General features: G+C 37.6%; 1 protein-coding gene across 1 annotated transcript in view; it reads left to right on the top strand.

The window, feature by feature from the left end:
• The window catches only part of cs (citrate synthase), a 29,864-nt gene extending 9,315 nt beyond the window's left edge, over positions 1–20,549 (top strand). Inside the window, exons 2-11 of the mRNA XM_060893419.1 lie at positions 5,871–5,918; positions 7,446–7,553; positions 11,077–11,142; positions 11,545–11,676; positions 14,553–14,741; positions 15,002–15,201; positions 17,347–17,476; positions 17,794–17,895; positions 18,230–18,439; positions 19,166–20,549. Of these exons, the coding sequence (XP_060749402.1) occupies positions 5,871–5,918; positions 7,446–7,553; positions 11,077–11,142; positions 11,545–11,676; positions 14,553–14,741; positions 15,002–15,201; positions 17,347–17,476; positions 17,794–17,895; positions 18,230–18,439; positions 19,166–19,336 (1,356 nt within the window). The 3' untranslated portion in view covers positions 19,337–20,549. The remainder of the gene's footprint in view (positions 1–5,870; positions 5,919–7,445; positions 7,554–11,076; positions 11,143–11,544; positions 11,677–14,552; positions 14,742–15,001; positions 15,202–17,346; positions 17,477–17,793; positions 17,896–18,229; positions 18,440–19,165) is intronic.
• Positions 20,550–25,549: the final 5,000 nt, after the last annotated feature.

The raw sequence follows: 25,549 nt of genomic DNA, 5'->3' as shown, positions 1-25,549 counted from the left end.
CACATGTTTGGGCGGACTGTGTTTGTTGATAATCTTATTTATGTATGTTGCTACTGGATCTTTCTATCTTTCATTCTAAATGCCTGATACCCTCAAATCACTCTGTTGTATCACATTTTGATAACATTTTGATTACTGTATCTTCTGTATGGTATGGTGGGGAGATTCCAAAACAATTAACACCTATAATGACATAAATTAAATTGTTTTATAGTTTGGTAGCTAACAAAACTCATACAGAGGTGTGTCAGCATGTGCCAACATAGTGTGCCTAATAATTTCTACAAAAACCTCTCTATAAAACCTCTGATACACAATAGATAAATCACTCTTGAAGCAGTTAATAGTGAGATGTTCTAAAATAGATTTCTTGAGTTTTTAGGCTTTCACTACATGAATTCAAAGAAATTTTATTTTAAATTTTTTGTTGTCTCTTATTCTGACCTGGTTTTATATATTCAATTCAATTGAAGTTTATTTGTATAGCGCTTTTTACAATTGACATTGTCTCAAAGCAGCTTTACAGAACAAAAACATAGAACAAAAGGTTATTACAAAGAATAATATAAAGAATAATACAAAACCAGTATTAAGACCAGTATTAGATACAGTATATTGAGGTGTTTATTTATTCCCAATGAGCATGTGTGAGGTGACTCAGGCAGCAGTGGCAAGGAAAAAGGGAAGGAAGAAACCTTTAGAGGAACCAGACTCAAAGGGGAACCCATCCTCATATGGGTGAACTGGAGGGTGTGATTTATAAATATATAGTCTGACAAATGTTCTATTGATGTAAATGACCACATGCAGTTGGCATCTCCTCTTTAGTATTGCAGAGTCCAACTGGAGCTGGTAGATCTCTAGATGCCTCAGGATCCTCACAGAGTCTGCCTCATCTCAGTGGAGGTCCAAAATCTTCATCGCATGGAAGACAATTGGAGCTGGTACAATTTCTGGATGGTTAGAAAGAGAGAACTGGAGAGGGATTAACATAGCTGCTGTTCATAATATTAGCAAGTACTAGATGATGATGTGCATTTGGTCTGATGTAATAGAGCACAGTATTATGGGGTGTATTTTGTATATGCCTGACTAAAGAGATGAGTATTTAATCTACATTTAAACTGAGCCCTGAACACTATCAGGAAGACTATTCCAAAGTTTGGGAGCTGAATACGAAAATGCTCTACCGCCTTTAGTAGACTTATATATTCTGGGGACTTGTATATTCTGGGAACTACCAGAAGTCCTGAGTTTTGTAACGTTAGAAGACTAGTTATATACATGGTATACAATGATTTAAATACACCTTGGTAGTTTTTGAGACATACAGGTGCATCTCAATAAATTAGAATGTTGTGGAAAAGTTAATTTATTTCTGTAATTCAACTCAAATAGTGAAACTGATGTAGTATATAAATTCAGTACACACAGACTGAAGTAGTTTAAGTCTTTGGTACTTTTAATTGTGATGATTTTGGCTCACATTTAACAAAATCCCACCAATTCACTCACCAATTCTCAAAAAAATTAGAATACCAATATTAAATTAGAAGACCAATAAAAAAACTTCTTAGTGAATTGTTGGCCTTCAGGAAAGTATGTTCATTTACTGTATATGTACTCAATACTTGGTGGGGGCTCCTTTTGCTTTAATTCAGCTTGGCAAGGTGTTCAGTCTGTGGCACTGCTGAGGTGGTATGGAAACCCAGGTTTCTTTGACAGTGGCCTTCAGCTCATCTGCATTTTTTGGTCTCTTGTTTCTCATTTTCCTCTTGACACTAAGTGAGTTTTCTGGACAGTCAAGCACACCAACACCTTGGTCATTTAACCATCTTTTTATGCTTTTGGCAGTGTGAGCAGGTGCCAAATCCTGCTGGAAAATGAAATCAGCATCTATAAAAAGCTGGCCAGCAGAAGGAAGCATGAAGTGCTCTAAAATCTCTTGGTAAACAGGTGCAGTGACTTTGTTTTTCAAAAAAACACAGTGGACCAACACCAGCAGAGGACATTGCACCCCAAATCATCACAGACTGTGGAAACTTAACACTGGACTTCAAGCAACTTGGAAGGCTGGAGAAGCTCATAGCCCTTCAGACTCTAGGACCTTGGTTTCCAAATGAAATACAAAACTTGCTCTCATCTGAAAAGAGGACTTTGGACCACTGAGCAACAGTCCAGTTCTTCTTTTCCTTAGCCCAGCTACAGTTACTGAAATAAATGAACTTTACTAGTAACAGAGTAACAGTGAACAGAGTAACTAAGCCTAACCAACCAAGGCATCAGGAGAGAGCAAATGCTGAAAACAACAAGCAAAACAGAAACTTACTTAAGGTTAACAAAGTAACTTCCCTGCCCAAAATTAACATAAAATTAAAGTCAATATTCTTACCTCTCTCCCTGACTAAAGAAAAACAGGTGAAAAATATAGAAGGGGTATAAACCCAAATAAATCGGCACCCATCTCCCTACACAGGTTGACCGAGGCAGACTCGCACATCAACAGTAATGTTGTAACCACACTTTTTCACCAATTGCTTAATAGCAAATACAACAACCATGGTGCTGGGATAGCGTATAAGGAAAAACTCTGCTGAACTGTGTTTCTCTGCTGTTTTATATCTGCGGCACGCCATATAGCAGGTAAGCCACGCTGCCGATGATTGGTATCAGCTGCGGATGATTTGAAGTGCTGCTTAGCAAAGAGAAAAAAAGAGAGAGAGAAAAAACAAGGGAGAAGAAAACACCACATAGACATCCCAAAACATGCACAATTACGTAATGAAACGTAACAATTGCAATGGACTTTTTATTGACTGGTTTATGCCATCAGCTTCAGGGTTTGAATTTAGGTGTGGGATTGTGCATAATTGAGGCCCTTCCTACAAATGTTGCCTTTATAATGTGGGCAATTCCCGCAATATTATCTTTTCTTTATCTCAGCTCAAAAATTTTTAATTCATCCACAGATACAAACAAATAAATTCAACACATTACAGCATTCAGTCTTTCTTTTTAAAATTTAATTTCACAACCTTCTGTCTCTCACTTGAATTGAGAGCTCTGTTGCTTGCAGCATCCGCCTGTTTTTGTATTTTCAATTCCATGGCCTTTGTCGCGCAACTTTTATTCATATTATTGTGTGTATGCACTCTACCATTTAAAGTCGGTATTCATAATGAGCTGCTTGTGAAGAAAGTCTCAGCTTCCAAGTTATGCATTTGTTTTATGAAATTCAAACATTAAACAGTGTTTTGGTTCTCTTTATGGTGAGTGAGTTTGGTTGTTCAGTGCTTGCAAAATTGCTAGCTCGATGTCCCGTGCTATTGTGTCTTCAAAATTGAGAATACGGTGCCACTCGGTTTCTGACAAAGTTCAGAATGCTGTTCAAAATCCTACCGTGCCTCTCGCATAACCTTATGTTAAATTATAACTTAAATAATATAAATCGTTGAAAATTGTTTCATTTAAAATACAGGTTGTGTAATGTGTTTAAACATATAACTGCACATTTCCCCTGTTTTACATTGTTCTCCAAAATGCCCAAATACAGGGAGAAGAGGTGTTGAAGGGAGCTACTTGAAATTGCTTACTTTCTAGAAAAATATTAACTGGCTGGTTCTAAATTTTTTAGTCTTAAGGATGAAGAAATGGAGACAGAGGAAAGACTTAACTACCAGAATAAGGCACAAAAAAGAAACACAGGAAGGATATTTATATGTAGATTCATAATGTTTGGATGAGAGCGTGGCAAATTGAACTAAAAATATATAGGTCACACTTAAACCCTCCTGTAGAAAGGTTTATTAGTTTGGACAAATGTGCCAAAAGCTATACCCCTATGTGTTCCCCAGTTTTAAAACGAAATTCAGGCTCTGAGCTTAACAGAGCCTCATGTTCTGGAACTCATTGAGGTTTTCCATGTTGTGTGACAGAAAGCGAACATAATTTTATATTATTAAATAATTATTATATTATTAATATTGCTATCAGTCTAATGCCAGAAATGCACTGCTCTAGGAAAAAATTTTGATGGCACAATTTGTATTGACTGAGAGACTCCAAACTGATTCAAATAAATGTGGCAGCATTAAACTAATTAGAAAAATGATAAAATGATTTCCTGTGGCATTGTTCCAGTAAGCTTTTGCAATGTCACAATTTATTTCCGTCCAAAGATGCACTAATTTCTCTCCTAGATCTTAAATTGGGTTTGGAGAGTCAGATGGGTTTAAGGTCTGGATTTGAGCAGTGTTGTATAAAGTACTAGAAAGCAATACTTGAGTAAAGGTACAAGTATCGTACTAGAAAAAGACTTTGGTAGAAGTGAAAATTACCTTTTAGAATATTACTCAAGTAAAAGTCTTAAATTATCTGATATATATATACTGTACTATATAAGTATCAAAAGTAATTTTCTGATATTTAATGTACTTAAGTTTTTGAAGTAAAAGTAAAAATTACAATTTCAGTGATTTTCGGTAGGCATAAGAGGCACTTCATCCGGTAGGAAGAATCTTTCATGTACAGAAACATTTCTTGCAAATATGGCCACTGGTGTATAACGTTATCTTCTTCACCCTGTTCACCACTATCGTCTGGGTGGTCGTCTATGACAGGGACGGCCAACCCTCAGCTCCTGAGCCGCATGAGGCTCTTTGCCTGGTTTCATGCAGCTCTTGCGTTCATATCGAAGTTTGTATTTGTGTCTTTAATATGCGTGTTCGCTTCGCTTGAGTTCAATACGGTAATTTTGTCAAACGCGCATACGAGTGGGATGAAAATACCTCAAAGTTTCCCAGTAGGAGCAAAATCATTTGAGTAAACAATTTGTGTCATGTTTGCTCTCCAAATCTCAGGGAAAAAAAGGTGATGTTTAAGTGTGCCCAGGTGTATGATGTGGCTCTTTGCAGTAACACAGTAAAAAATGTGGCTCTTGGTCTCTGACTGGTTGGCCACCCCTGCTCTACGATAACGGGAGGTCCTCCAGTAGGTGCTTCCATGGCGGTTTCAGTTGTGCTTCCTCGTCCTTTGGCAACATTACGCTGAAATAGAGCGTGCGGAGCGTAATGGAATCTAGGAGCAGTGATTCGCCAAACCTCCCTTATTGTAGTCACACACATTTCTTCTGATTTTATTTTGTAGTAACGAGTAACAAAGATGCTTAGTGGAAATATATCGGAGTAAAAGTATACATTTTATCTAGGAAATGTAGTGGAGTAAAAGTGATAGTTGACATAAATTTAAATAGCGAAGTAAAGTACAGAAACGTGAAATTTCTACTTAAGTACAGTAACGAAGTATTTGTACTCCGTTACATTACAACACTGGATTTGAGCTACAGTATGTGTGTAATGATGTATTATGCTCCCTGAATCACTCTTTTAACAGTTTGAGGCCAATGAATTCTGGCAATGTCATAATCTAACCCTTGTAAAAAAGAGTAGCATCTTTTCCATGACTACTGAATATGTTTGCCAACATGGTTGTTTACTAAATTAAAAGCTATTCACTACATCAGTCAGTGTATATTTTTTGATACAGTGTCATTTTATTAAATTTTTACTAAAATGCTATTTTGCATTATGCATCATGCATAGCCTATACAAAAAGAATACTATAGTTTTAATAGTCTGACTGATCTATAAACACTTGTAATAGAAATAAATGTAATAGAATCAGTAGTGTACAGCTTTGTCAGTTTTTTAACTAATTGTGTGAGAACAGCCATCTAATCATGCACAGCAGTTTAAGCAAATGATTAAATCAACACTATACATATTTTTCTGTGCAGATGCAGTAGCCTTTAATAGGTTAATACTATTGTCTGTTTAGCATTATCCTTATAGATTTTCTTTGTTCTTTTCCAGAATGCAGCAGGTGTTTCTGTGATAGGCAGAAATGTTAGTGCATCCACAGTAAGTAACTCAACCTTATACCACACCACATTATGTATAAAATGATTGACCCAAATGTCTCTAAGAAAGAATATGTTCATATTGAAATATAACTTCAAGCAGCAATTAAATGCTCACCCTTTATCAATAAAAGGAAGACTAAGCTATTGCTGACGTTTTGCTGTACATCCTTCTTTTGGTAGCTTTCCCTAGTTACAGATAATGTCGGCTCATTTTGTTGATATATGTACAATTTTAAATTCAATCTGTGATGTCATGGAGGAGTGTAAGAGGACTCCAGTGGCAACCTGTGATGTTCTGGTGATGCCTAAGAGGGTTAAGGCAGTGCTGGAATATAATGTCGGCCACACAAAATATTGACCCTTTGGGCCCAATTTGGACATTTTCACTTAGGGGTGTACTCTCTTTTGTTGCCAGTGGTTTAGACATTAATGGCTGAGTGTTGAGTTATTTTGAGGGGACAGCAAATTTACACTGTTATACAAGCTGCACACTCACTACATTGTAGCACAGTGTCATTTCTTCAGTGTTGTCACATGAAAAGATATAATAAAATATTTACAAAAATGTGAGGGGTATACATACACACTCCTGAACATAATCTTAAGCCTGGGGAAATGTTACAAGTTTTAACATTTTGGGATGCTGGATCATAACAGATTAGGCAAGACAAGTTTTAGCCTTAAAAAGTTCAAATCTGTGCAAAAATATGCCTTTCATGGCATTGCCCTTCAGGCAGTCACACTGTAATCATCTCCTGATGGCAAAGGCAAAAAGGCTTTCTCTCTTTGAACGTGGCAGGATTATTGAGCTGCACAAACACAAGCACAGTCATTTTAAATTTCTTATTACAAATAACTTTCTTGGTTCTATTAACTTTGGTGTGTGAAAGAGATTTTAAATGAAAATGTCAATTTAAGAGTTTGGTACCTTTCTTCATTTTTCTGTCCTCACTAAATTGTTTTTTGTTCTGGTTTGTGTAAGAGCATTCTTAGTCCCACCCCAAATGCTCTCATTGGTTGAGACACATGATGTCACCTATCCCAAACCAGTACTGATCAACATCCTTCCCCATGTGACATGTGACCTATGGTTTGTCTGTATGTGTATTCAGAGCCAGTGAGCAACAGACGTTCAAAATAATAATAATTAAAAAAAATAGGCTGCATAGCCTCAGACCAGTCAAGGTGCACCTGCTGTCCTGACCCTGTCCACCTCCAAAAGCGTCAACAATGGTCACGTCAGAACTCGACCACGGAGCACCCCATCACAACACAGACCCATGAGCATTTCATTACATTATAACATATTTGAATATTAATTTTGTCTCTTTGAATGGTTTCTTGTTTACAATCAATTTGTGGTTTACATAATTTACATTGATTTCTATATTTTAAATTTGTTAATATACTGACTATATCCTTTTGAAGGTGTTTAATCTGTTTTTGCATGACATGGCTTTTGAATTCTGTAACCAAAGTTATTTTTAGACTATATTCTAATATTTTAGCCTCTTTTCTCCTGCAGAATTTAAGAGATGTCCTGGCAGATCTCATTCCCAAAGAACAGTCTAGAATCAAGAACTTCAAGCAGCAGTATGGTAAAAATGCCATTGGCCAGATTACTGTGGATATGGTAAGAAATCTTTTTGTTTAAAAAAAAACAAATAAATAAATAAATGTGTATTATGCAATTGAATTTGGTGGCATTGGAATGTTGGTCTAGGTGGAAAGTCTAGTTTCTATGTTTGAACTCCAGGACTGTCAGAGAGCTGTTTTAGGTCTTTGAGCAATGCTCTTTTGCTTAGACTGAGTTAATTTTTATACAATTATTGCAAATTATCTACATATTTGATATTGCATAGGATTTTATGCCGGATTAGAGAGTTAACTCCTCAGTGGCTGGGTTGGTTCTCTGCTTGATGACAGTGCCGCTGTACCACCAGTTTTGGAAAACTTTATTTGTAGGAAAACTTTATTTTGGAATATAACTGCATATAATGTTGGAATCCCACTTTAGTGGTGAAACTAATTATCAGCTTTAGCAACAAATACAGAGCAATTATTTAGTAGGAGTAAGCAGTCCCAGGAAATTTAAATTAGCACAAATGACCTTCTGTTGTCATTAACTTTAATAACAAATTTATTTATTAAGCATCATGAATTAATTTGTATATTCTGGTAAAACATTTTTCACTTAGTATGCTGTCTGACATTTTTTTAAATTAATGTAACCATCTTAAACCAATGGTCTTAAGCCAACGGTCTTAAACTGATTTAGATCATTGCAGTATAACTTTACATTTACATTTACAGCATTTGGCAGACATGTATGTATGTCGCCCTTATCCAGAGCGACATACATACAGTGGGGCTCAAGAGTTTGGGCACCCCAGGTAAAAATTTGTATTAATGTGCATAAAGAAGCCAAGAAAAGATGGAAAAATCTCCAAAAGGCATCAAATTACAGCTTAAACATTCTTATAATTTGTCCAAAACAAGTTAGATTTTATTTCCATCATTTACACTTTCAAAATAACAGAAAACAAAAAAATGGCATCTGCAAAAGTTTGGCACCCTGCAGAGTTAATACCTTGTACTGCCCCTTTTGGCAAGTATCACAGCTATCAACACTTTTTGTAGCCAGCCAAGAGTCTTTCAATTCTTGTTTAAGGTATCTTCGCCCATTCTTCCTTACAAAAGTCTTTGAGATTTCTGGGCTGTATGTCACACACTGCTCTTTTAAGGTCTATCCATAGATTTTCAATTATGTTGAGGTCAGTAGATTCTGAAGGTCATGGCAAAACCTTCAGTTTATGCCTCTTGATGTAATCCACCGTGGATTTTGAGGTGTGTTTAGGATCATTATCCATTTTGTAGAAGCCATCCTCTCTTTAACTTCAGCTTCTTTACAGATGGCATTAAGTTAGCATCCAAAATGAAATTTTATTTTATTAAATTCTGTGCCCTTTCTTCTCCAAACGTACCTTTGCTCATTCCGGCCAGAAAGTTCTATTTTAACCTCATCGGTCCACAGACATTGTTTCCATCATTACAGACAATGTCAGTAAAGATTACGGCGTCTTTTACCTTCTGTAATAAGGTCCGGAAAAATTACCTAAGGTAATACTAATCCCGTCTGAATAGACCCGCTGTAAATATGTACGGTAAAATTCCGTCATTTCCTGTTTAAAAGTAGTTTTTGGCGCGTTTTGCAAGCATGGAGGCGCCATGTTGTCTGTTTGTGCACATGATAACAGGAAGCAACATCATACGCACATGACGACAAGGAGGTTACTGTGGTGCATAAAGCGAGTTACCCCTCCCACTTCTGCTAGTTTTACTGAGATGTCTTGTCCCGTGCGAATTGGCCAATTAATATTACAGACGTCCTGAGGTAAAATTGCATTACTCCACATCCCCACGTAAAACTAATCCCGTCCGAATAGGGCTTTAGAATGGAAAGTTTTTTTGCTATGCACTAAAGGGTTTACAATGAAAAATATGAATATGAAATGATGGATAGGAATTCTTGCTTAATTTCTTATTTATGTCTAGGTGTTAACTAGAATATAGCAACTTCGGCAGGCCACCTTCTTGGTGAACAAAATTTTTGGAGATGGTGTCAACATAATAATTATAATATTTGGTTGCATATCCCTTGCTTACCATGATGCTGTTACATTTCCTTTTCTGATGAGCTAATATATATTTTTTTAATAAAGACCATATCCTTTATATATTAACAATTTTGCTTATCCATCTCTTTGGGTAGAGGGTATTTAAGCTCCAGTCCTCTTGCCTTCTGTCTCTTCTAAATACAGATGCTATCCAAAAAACTTGGGTGGAAACATCACTGGTACCCCACTTTATATCTACGATCATCACCTGGTATCCTTCAGAGTCGCCCTTGCTATCCTGCCTACAACCAATTGGCAACATTTCTCTTTAACCTTTATAAGTCTTATGTTTCCACATGTGAAACGTCTAACAAATCAAAATGTTGTCATTTTGTAAATGGCAAAATACAAACAGGACATGCTTTCTGCTGCCTCCAGCTCTGTGGATTTTTATCTGGAGTGTGTCGCTAAAATGAAACAAAACTCAGTGTATCGTTGTTGCACAGATACAAGAAATATCTATAGACATCTCCTTAAAATGGACAGATTTAATATGAAAACAATTTAATTCAAATTTATTTGTATAGTGCCTTTAACAATGGACAATAATCCAGGGCACAGAAAATGTACTTAAATATGTGTTTTATAGACCTGTCTCTACATTTTTAAAAAGTTTGTTTAGTAATAAAACACGTTTAAATACAAACATATACATGAATGTTGTTTAAATAATATTGCAGAAGAACTTATGTTAAATATAGTGTAATGAGAGTATTGCTATTAATATGCTATAGGTAACTGAAATAAGAAGAGTGCTCATGGCATTTCAAAACATCTCTAGGGTTTGTTGAGAATTTTTTCCAGAGAAGACCAGGAGACTTGGATTTTGTTGAGCAGTAGTCTTTATTGTAGAGACACGATGAACACAAGTCTTCAAGTCAGAACATACCTGTGTGGGTGCTGCAGTCATCAAGTCTATCTTAAAGTTGTAATGCATTGTAATTATACACATTGTAGGTTTGCAGTCCCTTCAGAAAAAAAATATTTGGGTGACAATCAAAGCATGAAAAGATGTAACAGCCCTACACCAAATCCTAGAAATTCTTAAATCTTATTCAGACCACTTCATTATCATAGGAATGAGTTCACCCCTTATGCTTGGCATTCCTTCTTGACTCAGACCTTGAAACAAATGGCCACCTTAAACAATGGGGCAAATGGCACAAAGAGACAGATGATATCCTGAATTACCTTGCCCTTTCCTTTCTGTAGTTTTTGAATTTAACTAGCATTGTCACTTGATTTGGCTTCCCAAGACACAAAAATATACTAAAAATAAAACATGACTTAAAATTATTTTCCCACAGGTCTTAAAATGGCACCAGACCAGAATGGTTAATTAATTGTCTAGTGTTAAGATCTAAACATTTTTTTTTATTTTATATGTACTACCTGAGGTTTTCAATTTGGCTAGATGTCAAGTATTACAGACACTGGTCTAGTATTTGTAATATATTAATATACAGATTTGTGTTTTAGGTTTATGGAGGTATGAGGGGTATGAAGGGCCTAGTATATGAGACCTCTGTGCTCGACCCTGATGAGGTAAGTGACAATATTTAGGCCATTTACATTTTAGACTTTATAAAATACTTCCAAGATGTGCATAGATATTTTGACTAATTCACCACTTTAACTATAAATCAGATTTGACTTTGTGTACTGAGGCAACAGAGTCCTAGATCATCCCGATGAATGGGATTAGAACGGGATGTGGTAGCCTAGTGTTTAAGGTGTTGGACTACCAATCGGAAGGTTGCGAGTTCGATTCCTACGTCCACTAAGCTGCCACTGCTGGGCCCCTGAGCAAGGCCCTTAACCCTCAGTTGTATAAAAATGAGATGTAAGTCGCTCTGGATAAGGGCGTCTACTAAATGCTGTAAATGAAAATGTAATGTCAAAGGATTACCCACTAAGTTTATACCTTTGACCATTTATGTTCTTCAGGGAATTCGTTTTCGTGGCTACAGCATTCCAGAGTGTCAGCAGCTATTGCCAAAGGCTGCAGGAGGTGAGGAACCACTGCCTGAGGGACTCTTCTGGCTGCTAGTCACAGGCCAGGTGCCCACTGAGGAACAGGTGAGGAATAATAATTAGACTTTCTAACATGGATGTGCTTCCTTGCACAGGCACATACTATTTTAACATTGGAGTGTTTTGCCACTTAAAATGCACTAAAAGTACAGATAAAATTAAATCACAGATCTCAAGCCATGTCTAAAATTTCAGATGCATTTTCTGGTATCCCCTCATCCACTTTTATAGCATTCCCTCATCCAATTTTATAATTCATAATAATAGACTAAGTTCCAACATCCATGTCCCGTACCAGGACGTGCTACAGCTGGTCAGTATGCACTTTTGCAATCTTTATGGTAGTGGTAGTGGAAACGCACAGACCAATTGCATGCGAATTAAGCCATCTCACATGATACCACTCAGCCAATCAAGTCTGTGCATTCCTGAAGTAAACACTGTGACTCAACAGTGCAAGACAGATGAGAGAGAATTAGAGTAAAGTTACACGTGAAAGAAAGATAGCGATACATGTAGAAAACAAAGGGAGAGAAACAGACGAGTGAGATGGAGAAAGGGAGAGAAACAGACGACGGAGAAAGGGAGAGAAACAGACGAAAGAGAAAGGGAGAGAAACAGACGACGGAGAAAGGGAGAGAAACAGACGACGGAGAAAGGGAGAGAAACAGACGACGGAGAAAGGGAGAGAAACAGACGACGGAGAAAGGGAGAGAAACAGACGACGGAGAAAGGGAGAGAAACAGACGACGGAGAAAGGGAGAGAAACAGACGACGGAGAAAGGGAGAGAAACAGACGACGGAGAAAGGGAGAGAAACAGACGACGGAGAAAGGGAGAGAAACACGACGGAGAAAGGGAGAGAAACAGATGAGTGAGACGGAGAAAGGGAGAGAAACAGATGAGTGAGACTGAGAAAGGGAGAATAAAGAACAAATGGCGCTCTCCAAAAAAAGAAAAGTGGACAGCGAAAATAGAGCATTTATTCCAGAATGGACAGATTCATTTCTGTTCATACTTCCCACTGGGAGCACTAAAGCAGTGTGTCACATATGTTCAGAAACCGTGGCACTTATTAAAAGTGGCAATGTGAAACGGCATTATGAGACAAAACATACAGGTTTTGAACAAACATATCCACTCAAATCTGAAGACAGCGTCCTTGAGACAGCTTTCCCAGGTCTGAGGGAAGTAGCCCTATACATCCTGACCATGTTTGGCTCTACATACAACTGCGAGGCAGCTTTCTCTACAATGAACATAATCAAATCTAAATACCGTTCCAGGGTCACTAATGAGCACCTCCACATGTGTATGAGAATGGCCCTGACTCCATTCATGGGAAAGGGAAAGTTAAGCACTTTAGTTAAAAGGGAAAGTTAAGCACTTTATTTAAACATACAGAATTTTCACATTTTATTTATTTTCTCTTATTTTGAAATGTAGCCCTACTTTCATTTATTTAATGAGAGAACGTTATACATATCTACAATCATACATATGTTCAGTTCTATGTTACGTGACAATAAATATTGTCAAAAAGTTTTTGAATTGTACTGAATTTATTTGATTTGACAGTCAGGTATTGATTGCCTGCAGATGTTGATACAACTACTAGGCTACGTAAATATATATCACACTAACTAGTTAAACATTATGATCTTCCAGACCTTTGCGTCAAGAAATTTTCTCTTACTGGACTTCTTTAAATTTTAGTTGAATACCTCTGCTCTAGGATTAGTATTCAGTTTCAAGGTAAAATTAGATTGATTTCAGTTGATTTTCATTGATTAGACCTGATTTCAGTCAATGGGTTGACAATTAGGTCTCTGTGAGTGCCCTATCTTATTTAAAGAAGAGACATATCAAAGGCTGATTTTTATGACGTGCATTTGTGGAAGTGGATTATGGCAAAAACAAGTGAGATTTCTGAGGGCTTAAGAAAAGGAGTTATTGTTGCTCATTGGGCTGGAAAAGGTTACAAAATCATTTCTAAAGTGTTTGGACACCAAAAATATGTATTCGGGCAGATCCTGTACAAATGGAGGAAATTTAAGACCATTGGTAGCCTCCCCAGATGTGGTCAACCAACAAAGATAGAATTTCCTAAAGATCATGTGGACATGACCGAGACAAGCTATTGAAAAAAAATTTGTGGAGGCATGATTTTTTGGAGAAAGGAAAATGCTGCATTCCAGCATAAGAAGGGCAAGGACAGCTTGTTATCATTGATGAAACAATGAATATAGAATTATACCAGTGAATTCTAAAGGAAAATGGCAAGACATCTGTCCATGAACTTAATCTCAAGAGAAAATGTTTCATACATCAAGCACTCAATTCTGTCTCCCATAGTATGATTAAAGAGGAGCAAGAATTGTGTTTTGGAATTGGAAAATTGTGGAAGGACCTGAAGCAAGCATGTATATTTATATTAATATCTCATTTAATTCCTTGTGATATTTATGTGAGCTTCAAATGAGAGAGCGGTATCAATAATCACACCAAGGTCTTTTATTGCTGCACATGATGTAATAGAAAAAGCATCCAGAGTTACTCTGTAAGTAGAAAGCTTACTTTTGGCTGCCTGTGGTCCTAGTAAAAGCACATCTGTCTTGTCAGAGTTAAGCAGGAGGAAGTAAGCATTCACTGTCTGATGTCCTTCACACAATCTTCAATCTTATAAAGCTGTTGTCTCACATCTGACTTAATGAGAGGTCAGTGCTCTGGTCGGCTGGTGGTATATGCCAAGGAGAGGAGTCACAGCGTCCCTACACCCCGACATCTTGGTTTATGTATATTATAGAGACAATATCTTTCCTGGCTCTGCATTGTTCTTATGGCTGGACAGATTGTTATGCCTGTGCAACTGTTTATTAGCAATCATACAGCTGTCCTAACTCTCCCTTATTGTCTCAACAGGTGAACTGGTTGTCAAAAGAGTGGGCTAAGAGGGCAGCCCTCCCCTCCCATGTGGTCACAATGTTGGATAATTTTCCAACCAACTTGCACCCTATGTCTCAGTTTAGTGCTGCTATCACTGCTCTAAATAGTGAAAGCAGCTTTGCCCGAGCCTACTCAGAGGGAGTCCATAAAAGCAAGTACTGGGAGGTAATAATATAAACATTAAATAAATAAAAAAAAACATTAAATAAAATAATTCTAATTAAAATAACAATAAAAATATATTTTTAAAATGTTGTAAACTTGAGTAGAAATTAAAAAATAAATCAAGGATGTCAGCAAGGACAAGAGTTTTTATTTATTTGTGGGAAAATATAGTAATGTGCAAACCAATTATGTGTTCGGGAAATATGATGTGTCCTAATTTAAGTGTTCCCTCATTGTCTCATTAATGTTCTCTGTTTTAGTTTGTGTATGAGGACTCTATGGACTTGATTGCCAAGCTTCCCTGTGTGGCAGCTAAGATCTACCGCAACCTGTACCGTGAGGGCAGCAGCATTGGAGCTATTGATCCCAACCTGGATTGGTCTCTCAATTTCACCAACATGTTGGGCTACACTGATTCCCAGTTTACTGAGCTCATGAGACTCTATCTAACCATCCACAGGTTACAAACGTTTTTGTTTATTTGACCATTGGGTCATATAATTAGGTCATGTTATATATTTTAACGTGTTACATTTCCATGAATGCACACAACTGCTAATAGAGCTGCATTGTTAATTGTATGCATCTTTATTTGCTTAGTGCATCTGGAGGATTAAAAGGTGTAATGAGCGTAGATGGAAACTTGCAAGGCCAACAGACTTCCGCGTTGTCCTGTAAAAAGTTTTTGCTGCAAACAAATTTCAGGAATACAGGAATGTTGTCTATATATTTACAGTGGTGTGAAAGTGTTTACCCTTTCCTGATATTGTTTTTTTTCCCCATGTTTGTCACACTTTAATGTTTCAGATCATCAAACAAATTTAAATATTAGTCAAAGCTAACACAAGTAAACACAACATGCAGTTTTTAAATGAAGGTTTTATATATATATAAAACATGCATATGTGTAATCCATTTAAAGTGGATCAAAACTTTTCACCAAAATGTGTTTCTTTCACAATTCATGCATAACATGTAAGTCTGTTATTAGTCAATGTTGTCATTAATGAAATGTCATCCTTCATGGTGTTTGGTCTCTAGACATGACTGGTTAGGTACCAGTTGACCCGTCATAGGTTTCCATAATAGGTAACTGGTCATGAAAATGCCATGTTTAGTGAGGTTGCAGGATCCTGACCTCAACCGGGCCGTTTGGGATGCTGCAAGGAGGCATGACTCAGCGTGAAGTTGCAGATGCTGTGGGAAAGTCTAAAAGGGTCATTTCCAGAGCCTGGAACAGGTCCAGAAGGTCTGGTATTGTAAGAAGAAGGCATGGTGGAGGCAGACAGTGGGTCACAACACCAAATCAAGACCGATACTTGACCCTACATGCCCGCAAAAATCGTTCCATTCCTGCAGTCAACCTGTGAAATGACCTTCACAGGAGTGCGAGTGTCCACTCAGATTGTAAGGAGATGACAGCATGAAGTTGGCTTGAGATCCAGAAGACCAGCTATGAGGGTTTCTCTTTCCAGTACATGCTAACTGGCACATCTGTAGTGGGCCACAAAACGCCACAGGTGGACACTGAATAAGTGGGGTACAGTGCTCTTCAAAGATGAATTCTGGTTCTGTGTGAACTTCCTAGGCGTAGAAGGGTCTGGAATCACCCTGGGGAGAGAAATGTGCCACAAAATGGTGTACAGCATGACAAAACTGTTTGGCAGATTCTCTGCCATAGTTTGGGGAGGCAACTCCATGTGTGGAAGGACAGAGCTTGTCATCATCGAAAATGGCAGCTTGACAGGCTAAATGTATACGGATGAAACCCTGATACCAGTACCACCCACGAGATTATGATTTTAAAGAAGTGTCAAACAAATCTATTTTACTTTAACACAATCAGGAGAAGACATCTCATCGATCCTGGCTCAGATTTCCAATAGCTATAATGTACAAAGCATACTGGAAACCAGGCTCTTAAAAATAACACGTGGTAACATGCTTGTCCAAGATAAACAGATCAACCAATACAGTGTAATCATTTAAGCTTATTTATCAATGCATCCTGATTTTCACCAGAATTAGTGCTTGGAGTTCTACTTAAAGCATTTAATGTTTGTCTCATCAGACTAGAGTGTTTTACTTATTCCCTTTGGCATATACCTTTTATATAGGAATGGTTTCTGTTTAGCCATTCTACTATAAAGGCCTGATTGATCAAGTATTTTTAAATTTTCTTATTTTTCCAGCTCTCCATGCCCATTTGATACTTGGTCACCTCTCTGGTTATTTTAGCTGAGCTAGAACGGTTACCTTCTTTCTTGCTTAGTGAATATATATTCACCAGCAAATATACATGTCATGGAAAGAGACATTTGCAACAGACATTGGTGTTTAGCCTTAAATCGGATTAAGAATTTTTATTTTTGGTAATTGGAGGGTGCTTGGTTTATTATTCTTCCTTTTACTATTTATATGAACTATTCCTAATTATTCTTTTCTTATTTTTAATGTTGAAAGGTTGAACAGTGATTTTTTTTTTTGCCACATGAAGCCTCTGCAACTCTCCCAAATGACCAGTCTGTTATTAGTGGTTATGAAAAATGTTCACTCACTTGTATAATATTGAAAACAACATGTGTATATTTCTCTTCTGATTCAGTGACCATGAAGGTGGTAATGTCAGTGCTCATACTAGTCACCTGGTGGGAAGTGCCCTGTCTGACCCTTATCTTGCCTTCAGTGCAGCCATGAATGGCCTTGCTGGCCCCCTGCATGGACTCGCTAACCAGGTACAGGCTGTTTTTTTTTTTGTGTATGTGTGGTTTTCCCCTGCTTGGTTCTTCATATTTTCTCACCAATTTAGTTCCACCCACCAGTCAGGTCTATCCTATCAAATGACAGCTACCAATCTGAGTCAGGGAGGATGATCTGAGTTACATTAGTTACATAATGCCATGACATTAAATTGTAAATGCATGTTTGAATTAGTGTTTTCTAATTTACATTTGAATTTGATGAAATCTAGAGTATTCTCCTATATGTACAGGAATTACGAAACCTGTGTAATGAAAAACTGCATGTTTGATGCTTTTTGCCTTTCCTGCAGGAAGTGCTTGTATGGCTGACAGCTCTCCAGAAGGAGCTTGGTGGTGAAGTGTCAGATGAAAAGATGAGAGATTACATCTGGAATACACTAAAATCTGGCAGGGTGAGAATAAATGTAGCAATTAATTAACATTTTGTTTTGTTTTTTTACATTTTGATTTATTGTAATTAAATTTTTGTTTTAAATCTCAATTTTTTCTTTTTCATTTTTTTTTGCAAGAAAAAGCGGAATTCTCAAACTGATATGTGGCTTTATTTTTAACCTCCCTCATTATTCTTCAACTGTGTCTGCTTTAAGAATGTATCCTCTTCCAGGCAAAGTTTCATGTATTATGGTTATGTGAACTATCATTATTATGGCCTTTGTCTTTTTTCAAGTATAAAATTCTATTTACTATTGTATCTATTGTTTGTGTGTATTTATATGTGTATTGTAGGTGGTGCCTGGCTATGGGCATGCTGTTTTAAGGAAGACAGATCCACGCTACACATGCCAGAGAGAGTTTGCCTTGAAACACCTTCCCAATGACCCCATGTTCAAGATGGTGTCTCAGCTCTACAAGATTGTGCCCAACGTGCTGCTGGAGCAGGGCAAAGCTAAGAACCCTTGGCCCAATGTTGATGCCCACAGTGGAGTACTACTGCAGGTGAGGCATTACCCACACATAATAAACTTATTATCTGTAGACTGTTGTTTTATTTTAGATGGAAATTTTTTTTTTTTCCTCAGTTACTTATTGTGGCAGTTGATATACAAGTTAAAGAGTAACAGTTGATTTAACATAATTAATTGTATCTATTTATGTATCTGTTTTATATTGGCATATGCTTATTTGTATTTTTAATTATACAGCATTCCATGTAATTAATTAATAGGTCAATCAAGTGACAAGAGAACAGTATATATAAGTTTGAAGATATAGTCTAAGAACTTCAGTGTTCACATCAAGCTTTAGAGTGGTGTGATATCGATTTCTTTAGGATTTATTTTAAAATGGTGGAAAATGTTTAGCACTTAAGTAACTTGCTCATATGTTTAACCTGGTCACATGTTTAAGGGTATGAGAAGATATTGCTTTAAATAGGAGTGATTTTGTGTATTGTCATTAAAATAAAATTTTTAGAAAAGAAAAGTTTTAAATAATTGTTTACAGTTTGAAAAAACTCACCACATATATGAAACTTCTCTTCTGTAGTACTTGTACTACTATTTAACTATTCTACTATTTAACTGAAACTTTACCTCAGTACAGATTGAGAGTCATTTTTGCAGCTTTCTAGAGATTGTTCTTATTAAGATATAATCTGTTGTGCATTTGATCTGTGCTACTTAACCGGAATGTTTTCTAATACATTTGTGTACATGTGTGTAGTATTACAGCATGACTGAGATGAAGTACTACACAGTGCTGTTTGGAGTGTCTCGGGCCCTGGGTGTACTAGCTCAACTGATTTGGAGCAGAGCGCTGGGCTTCCCTTTGGAGCGTCCCAAGTCCATGAGCACGGATGGGCTTATGGCCCTAGTAGGGGCCAAGTCAACCTAGAGAGATCAGGCCAATACAGCTGAGGAGATGTGTGTACATATAACTTGATTTGTGTGTACATATAACATTTATTGGAATAAACAGACAGTTTTCCCAATAAAGAGACAAACCCTTTTTCCCCTCTTAAAATATTTTTTCATATCTGTACATAAATTTACCCTTCTATAACCTCATTTATCTAAATGGTATACCATGCTTTGTTCCTATTCATTTAATCAGGTAATAACATCCAACTTGGAAAATGGAATTTCTTAAGGTAACGATAAATTCAATGGTTCACCACTTCATGTCTAAATACTGGACTGGTCTGTCAAGAGTGGATTTTTACAGATATAAAGCTTTAAAGATAATACATTGATTTCACTGGCTTGTAGTTTTCATTAACATTAGTTATTGTCCAAGAGTTTGAAACAACAGTCAGCGCAGCCAGTGCTTTAACTTTCCTGAGCCCAAAAAATCACTTTAAATATGAGAAAGAAAACTTGCTACTTTTATTTTTTAGTTCTAGCTAATCCCCTGTCTTCTTATGTGTATAGTTATTTTGATCTACATCCAAAATATATACATATACACAAGAGTTAACTGTGAGTACATAATTTATGACTTTTTAGTAAATGCGTGTATTTAAATATATGTAAATACATGCATTAAAAGCTGTTGGTGAAATGCAAAAAATGTTTTTGTCGGCAGTGTGTCTCATAAGCATGGTTGAGTTTGTTCTCTAGGACAGCATAGACTGGCACTGATCTTTTCATGTTTGTTTGAAGGCAATCAGTGGTTTAAATTGCACTGTCAAATGACGGCTATAAACACACAGTGACTTTCAGTTGCTTTCCCTCTTCTTGTAGGATTTCACAAATTTAGATGTTTTTAAAACAAGCATTCAGTGCTTTTTATCCCCTGTAGTTATATTTGATTTTATCTTGATCACTATATCAGGTTAATGTATCAGAGCGGACATCCATTACTCAAAGGAATTAAGTACATGGTATTAGTACACTTTGGTTGAATTGAAAAAATAAATAAATAAATCATGGTGGTTTGGGCAAGGGGCACAATAAATGCTTCTAACAAAATGTTTTCATCAGAGCATTATTTTCTGTACCAAAATATTTATATATATATACAGTTGGTTGGGAAAGTATACAGACCCCTGCATTTTTTGTACATTTTGCCATCAATTTATACACAATAAACCAAAATGACAGCAAAATGCTCTTAGAAATTTTTTGCAAATTTATTCAAAATTAAAATCTCTCATTTGTGTAGATATTAATATTCTTAATTCAGTACTCTGTAGGGGTTCTGGTGGCAGCTCGTACAGCTTGGCGTCTCCTTGGGTAAGTCTCTACAAGCTTTCATATATGGATTTGGCTAGTTTTTCCTATTTTTCCTGAGAGGTCCTTTCAAAGTTCAATCAGGTTCAAAGGAGAATGTCAAAATCAGGTATTTCCACAAATTTTCTGTGGAGTCCAGGGGTCTCATTTATAAAGCGTGCGTACGCACAAAACGGGGCTGTTTTCGCGCAAAGGTTGTGATCTATAAAAAACAAACTTGACAGGAAAATGTGCGCACCTTTAAGCAAACTTTGAGACGTGCGTACACACATTCTGGAGACAAAGGGAATTGGCGACACAGATGGTGAGGTCGTGAACTGAAGACTGTAGAAAATACATGTGAGAGGAACGATTATAAGAATTAATGACATTTAATTTTCACTCCATTTCATATGTTATATCCACATTATCATGAAGATTAAATCCAACAGTGTTATTTGTGCCGATTGTTTTAGGCTATATACATCTAGTAAAATCCAAACGTAATTCAAAATGTATTAAAAATAAAATAATAATAATAATAATCAGCTCAACTTCGTCCAGGGTGTATCCTGCCTTGATGCCCAATGACACCTGAGGATAGGCACAGGCTCCCCGTGACCCGAGTAGATAAGCGGTAGGCGATGAATGAATGATTGAATAATCAGCGCTGCCTTAGAGTCACATTGTCCACAACGGGAGCGCAGGAGGAGATGGCGTGACTACATGTGATACAGAATAGCATGAAATACCCTTTTATTAGAGAACTGCAGAACACAGTGTAAAAACGAAATATTTTCGTTAATGTACATATAGCTATCATAAAATGTCAAAGTCTGCAAATACAGTGATGAAGCACAATCTACAGTGGCCGGGAAGTGCAAAACACATTAACAAATCCCAAAACACATTAACAAATCCGAAAACAAATTAACAAATCCCAAAACACATTAACAAATCCGAAAACAAATTAACAAATCCCAAAACATTAACAAATCAGAAAACAAATTAACAAATCCCAAAACACATTAACAAATCCCAAAACAAATTAACAAATCCGAAAACACATTAACAAATCCGAAAATACATTAACAAGTCAGACAACTGGGAAGAGGTTGGTATAGTTTGTGAATGGAAAGTTTCCATTCACAAATTATACCTACCGCTTCCGGGTTGTCTGAATTGGTGCATGAAACACATTAACAAATCAGAAAACACATTAACAAATCAGAAAACAAATTAACAATTCAGAAAACACAACGACATTTCAGACAACCCAGAAGCGGTTGGTATAGTTTGTGATTGGACAAGACACCTGTCACTCAAAGTATACATGAAGTTCAACAGTCTGCCGCAGGGAAAGGTTGGAATGGATGGATGGAATGGATTACTGTGGATTAATTCTGTTATTTTCTTGAACGGAGAACTTTATTTAAACGGAGAACTTTACACATTACACATAAGATTCCATACCTGTATATCTTGAGTGACAGGTGTCTTGTCCAATGATCGGTAAGTTTCCATTCAAAAATTAATGTGTTTCATGCACCGATTCAGACAACCCGGAAGCGGTAGGTATAGTTTGTGAATGGAAACTTTCCAATCACAAACTATACCAACCTCTTCCCAGTTGTCTGACTTGTTAATGTGTTTTCGGATTTGTTAATGTGTTTTCGGATTTGTTAATTTATTTTGGGATTTGTTAATGTGTTTTCTGATTTGTTAATGTGTTTTCTGATTTGTTAATGTGTTTTTTCGGATTTTTTAATTTGTTTTGGGATTTGTTAATGTGTTTTTTGATTTGTTAATGTGTTTTCTGATTTGTAAATTAGGGTTCAAGCGCGAAGCGCTGGAACACTATTGTATTCGTTAGGATTTTTAGGGTTCAAGCGTGAAGCGCTGGAAACATTGTTTTTGTTAGGATCTTTATTATTAGGGTTCAAGCGCGAAGCGCTGGAAACCTATTGTTTTTGTTAGGATTTTTATTATTATTATTATTATTATTATTATTATTATTATTATTATTATTATTATTCCTAGAAACGGTCGTGCAGCCCAAACCGTAAGGCCTAGAGAGCTCAAACTTGGTCAGATGGTAGTACTGGTCACAGTTACTCAGGGCCAAAATTGTTTGTCCCCATAACCCCTAAACCCCTAAAACCCCTATGTCCAAATCTCAAGTGCTTTATATCATTGGAATCCTTGGCTCATGACTTAAAAAACATATATTTTTTAACGTATACATTGGAGTCTCAATGACAATAATTTTCGAAAAACAGTCTAAATTTTGATTCAGGGTCCTTAAGGGGCCCCAAAACGTTTGGACTGTGAGGAGCCAGTTTTACTAAAATGTCGATAACTCAAGAACTAAATGAGCTATCAACACCAAACTTGGGACACATGTGAAAGAGGTCAAACTGAGGTCACAGTTCAAAAACCGTGGTGATTGGCCACTTCATGGCGCTATAACGGAAAAATCACTAAAAACAGCCATTTTTGTTTTTAGTGGGGCCTAACTAGGAAGTAGGCTTGTCTTGAAATGGGTGGGGCTTTAACCGGCAATAATTAATTTGTAATATTTATAACACTAGCTTACTACCTTTATGTTTTTATGAAATACAGCAAAAACGTGTCAGACACTCAGTGTCTGGTTACTGGTTTGAGACAGCTGAAGGTTTAAAAAAGAAAAAAATGTCCGACAGGCAGAGACGCAATGCGAGTTGCATTCTACCAAGCAAGCACCACGTCTGAACGAACCCACGTTTACCAGAACTCTACTGGTTAGTAAGTACGTATTATTAACGTTACAACCCGAAGTAAAAAGCTGAAGAAACCCTAAACGTTAACGGAAAAGACCCGAGTGACTGAGGGAGAGACAGAGAGCTGTTCTGTGTGTGACTGTGAGTGAGCAGAGCGAGACACAGCAACACAATACATCTGTATGTGTATAGGGGAGGGGCGCTGTGACTAGCCTATCACTGTAGGGGAGGGGCGCTGTGACTAGCCTATCACTGTAGGGGAGGGGCGCTGTGACTAGCCTATCACTGTAGGGGAGGGGCGCTGTGACTAGCCTATCACTGTAGGGGAGGGGCGCTGTGACTAGCCTATCACTGTAGGGGAGGGGCGCTGTGACTAGCCTATCACTGTAGGGGAGGGGCGCTGTGACTAGCCTATCACTGTAGGGGAAGGGTGCTGTGACTAGCCTATCACTGTAGGGGAGGGGTGCTGTGACTAGCCTATCACAGAACGCTGACACAATCAGCTAGCCAATGATGATTTTCATACAATCCGAGCACAGATGTTGACTCGTATTACTCGTATAATACTCGTACTCGGCAGAAGTGCTTTATCCGTACCGGATACTCGTTTCAGCCGAGTATCCAGCTCATCTCTAATGGATATGACTTCGTTTATTTTAGGGAAAACTGGACGGGTGAGTACTTCACATGACATATGTTGTGGCACCCTATGTAGCATGACATGACATATATTGTCATGTCAATCCAAAGGCCTTAAACGCTTGAACCCGGGAAATGCTGTCTAGCGCCACCAACAGTCCAAAAACCCAATTTTGTGCTGAATCGTAAGGCCTGGAGGCAAAATTCTTGCAACATTAGAATCAGAATCGGAATCATAAAGGTCTTTATTGCCAAGTATGTTTAGGCAAAATTCTTGCAAAATCAAAATCAGAATCAGAATCAGAATCAGAAAGGTCTTTATGAGGGACACACACACACGTACACACACATTTACACACATTTACACACACACTTACACTCGCACACTCACACACTCACACACACACACTCTCACACACACACACAGACACACACACAGACACACAGACACGCACAGACACTCACACACACACTCACACAGCCACACACCCACTCACACTCTCACACACACACACAGACACACAGACACTCACACATACACACACACAAACACACACATTTACACACACTCACACAGACACTCACACAGACACACACTCACACACACTCACATAAACATTTACACACACTCTCACACAAACTCACACTCACACACACACACGCACACACACTCACACAGACACACTCACACACACACTCACACACACACTTTATTGTCAAGTATGTTTTCACATACGAGGAACAAACACACACTGACACACACATTTACACACATACACACACACACACTCACACTCACACTCACTCACTCACACACTCACACTCACACAGTCACACACACTCACACACACACACACATACACTCACACACACACTCACACACACAGACACACACAGACATGCACACACACACACACAGAGACACATACACACACACACTCACGCACGCACACACACACACACACACAAACACACACACGCACGGGGTCAAGCCGATCAGATGCGCTTAGAACATGTCGCTGATGAACCATACCAAGTTTCCACACTCGCACACTCACATGCTCACTCGCACACTCACATACTCACACACATACACACATTTACACACACACACACACACACACTCTCTCTCACACACACACAGACACACACACACACACACACACCCAAACACACACACACACACACACACACATCTTGTTGTGGCTCAGGCTGAGTCCGACGATCCCAAAAATACGATAGTGGAACCTACTTCCTGTCCGCCACTTTGAATTATATTGCACACCTACTTTTTCGAACTCCACCTAGAGCGCTCGTTTGATTGGCGTGATCACAGACACACTCACACACACACACACACACACACACACACACACATTTAACGAATGCAATGCCATTTCGCTACGAAACTTGGTATGGTTCATCAGCGACAAGTTCTGAGCGCATCTGATCGGCTTGACCCCGGTATCGCTGCTTGCAGCTATATTTATTATTATTAT

The sequence above is a fragment of the Tachysurus vachellii genome, chromosome 19 (genome assembly GCF_030014155.1).
Source record: "Tachysurus vachellii isolate PV-2020 chromosome 19, HZAU_Pvac_v1, whole genome shotgun sequence".
Lineage (NCBI taxonomy): Eukaryota > Metazoa > Chordata > Actinopteri > Siluriformes > Bagridae > Tachysurus > Tachysurus vachellii.
This window is presented reverse-complemented; position numbering and strand designations above follow the sequence as displayed.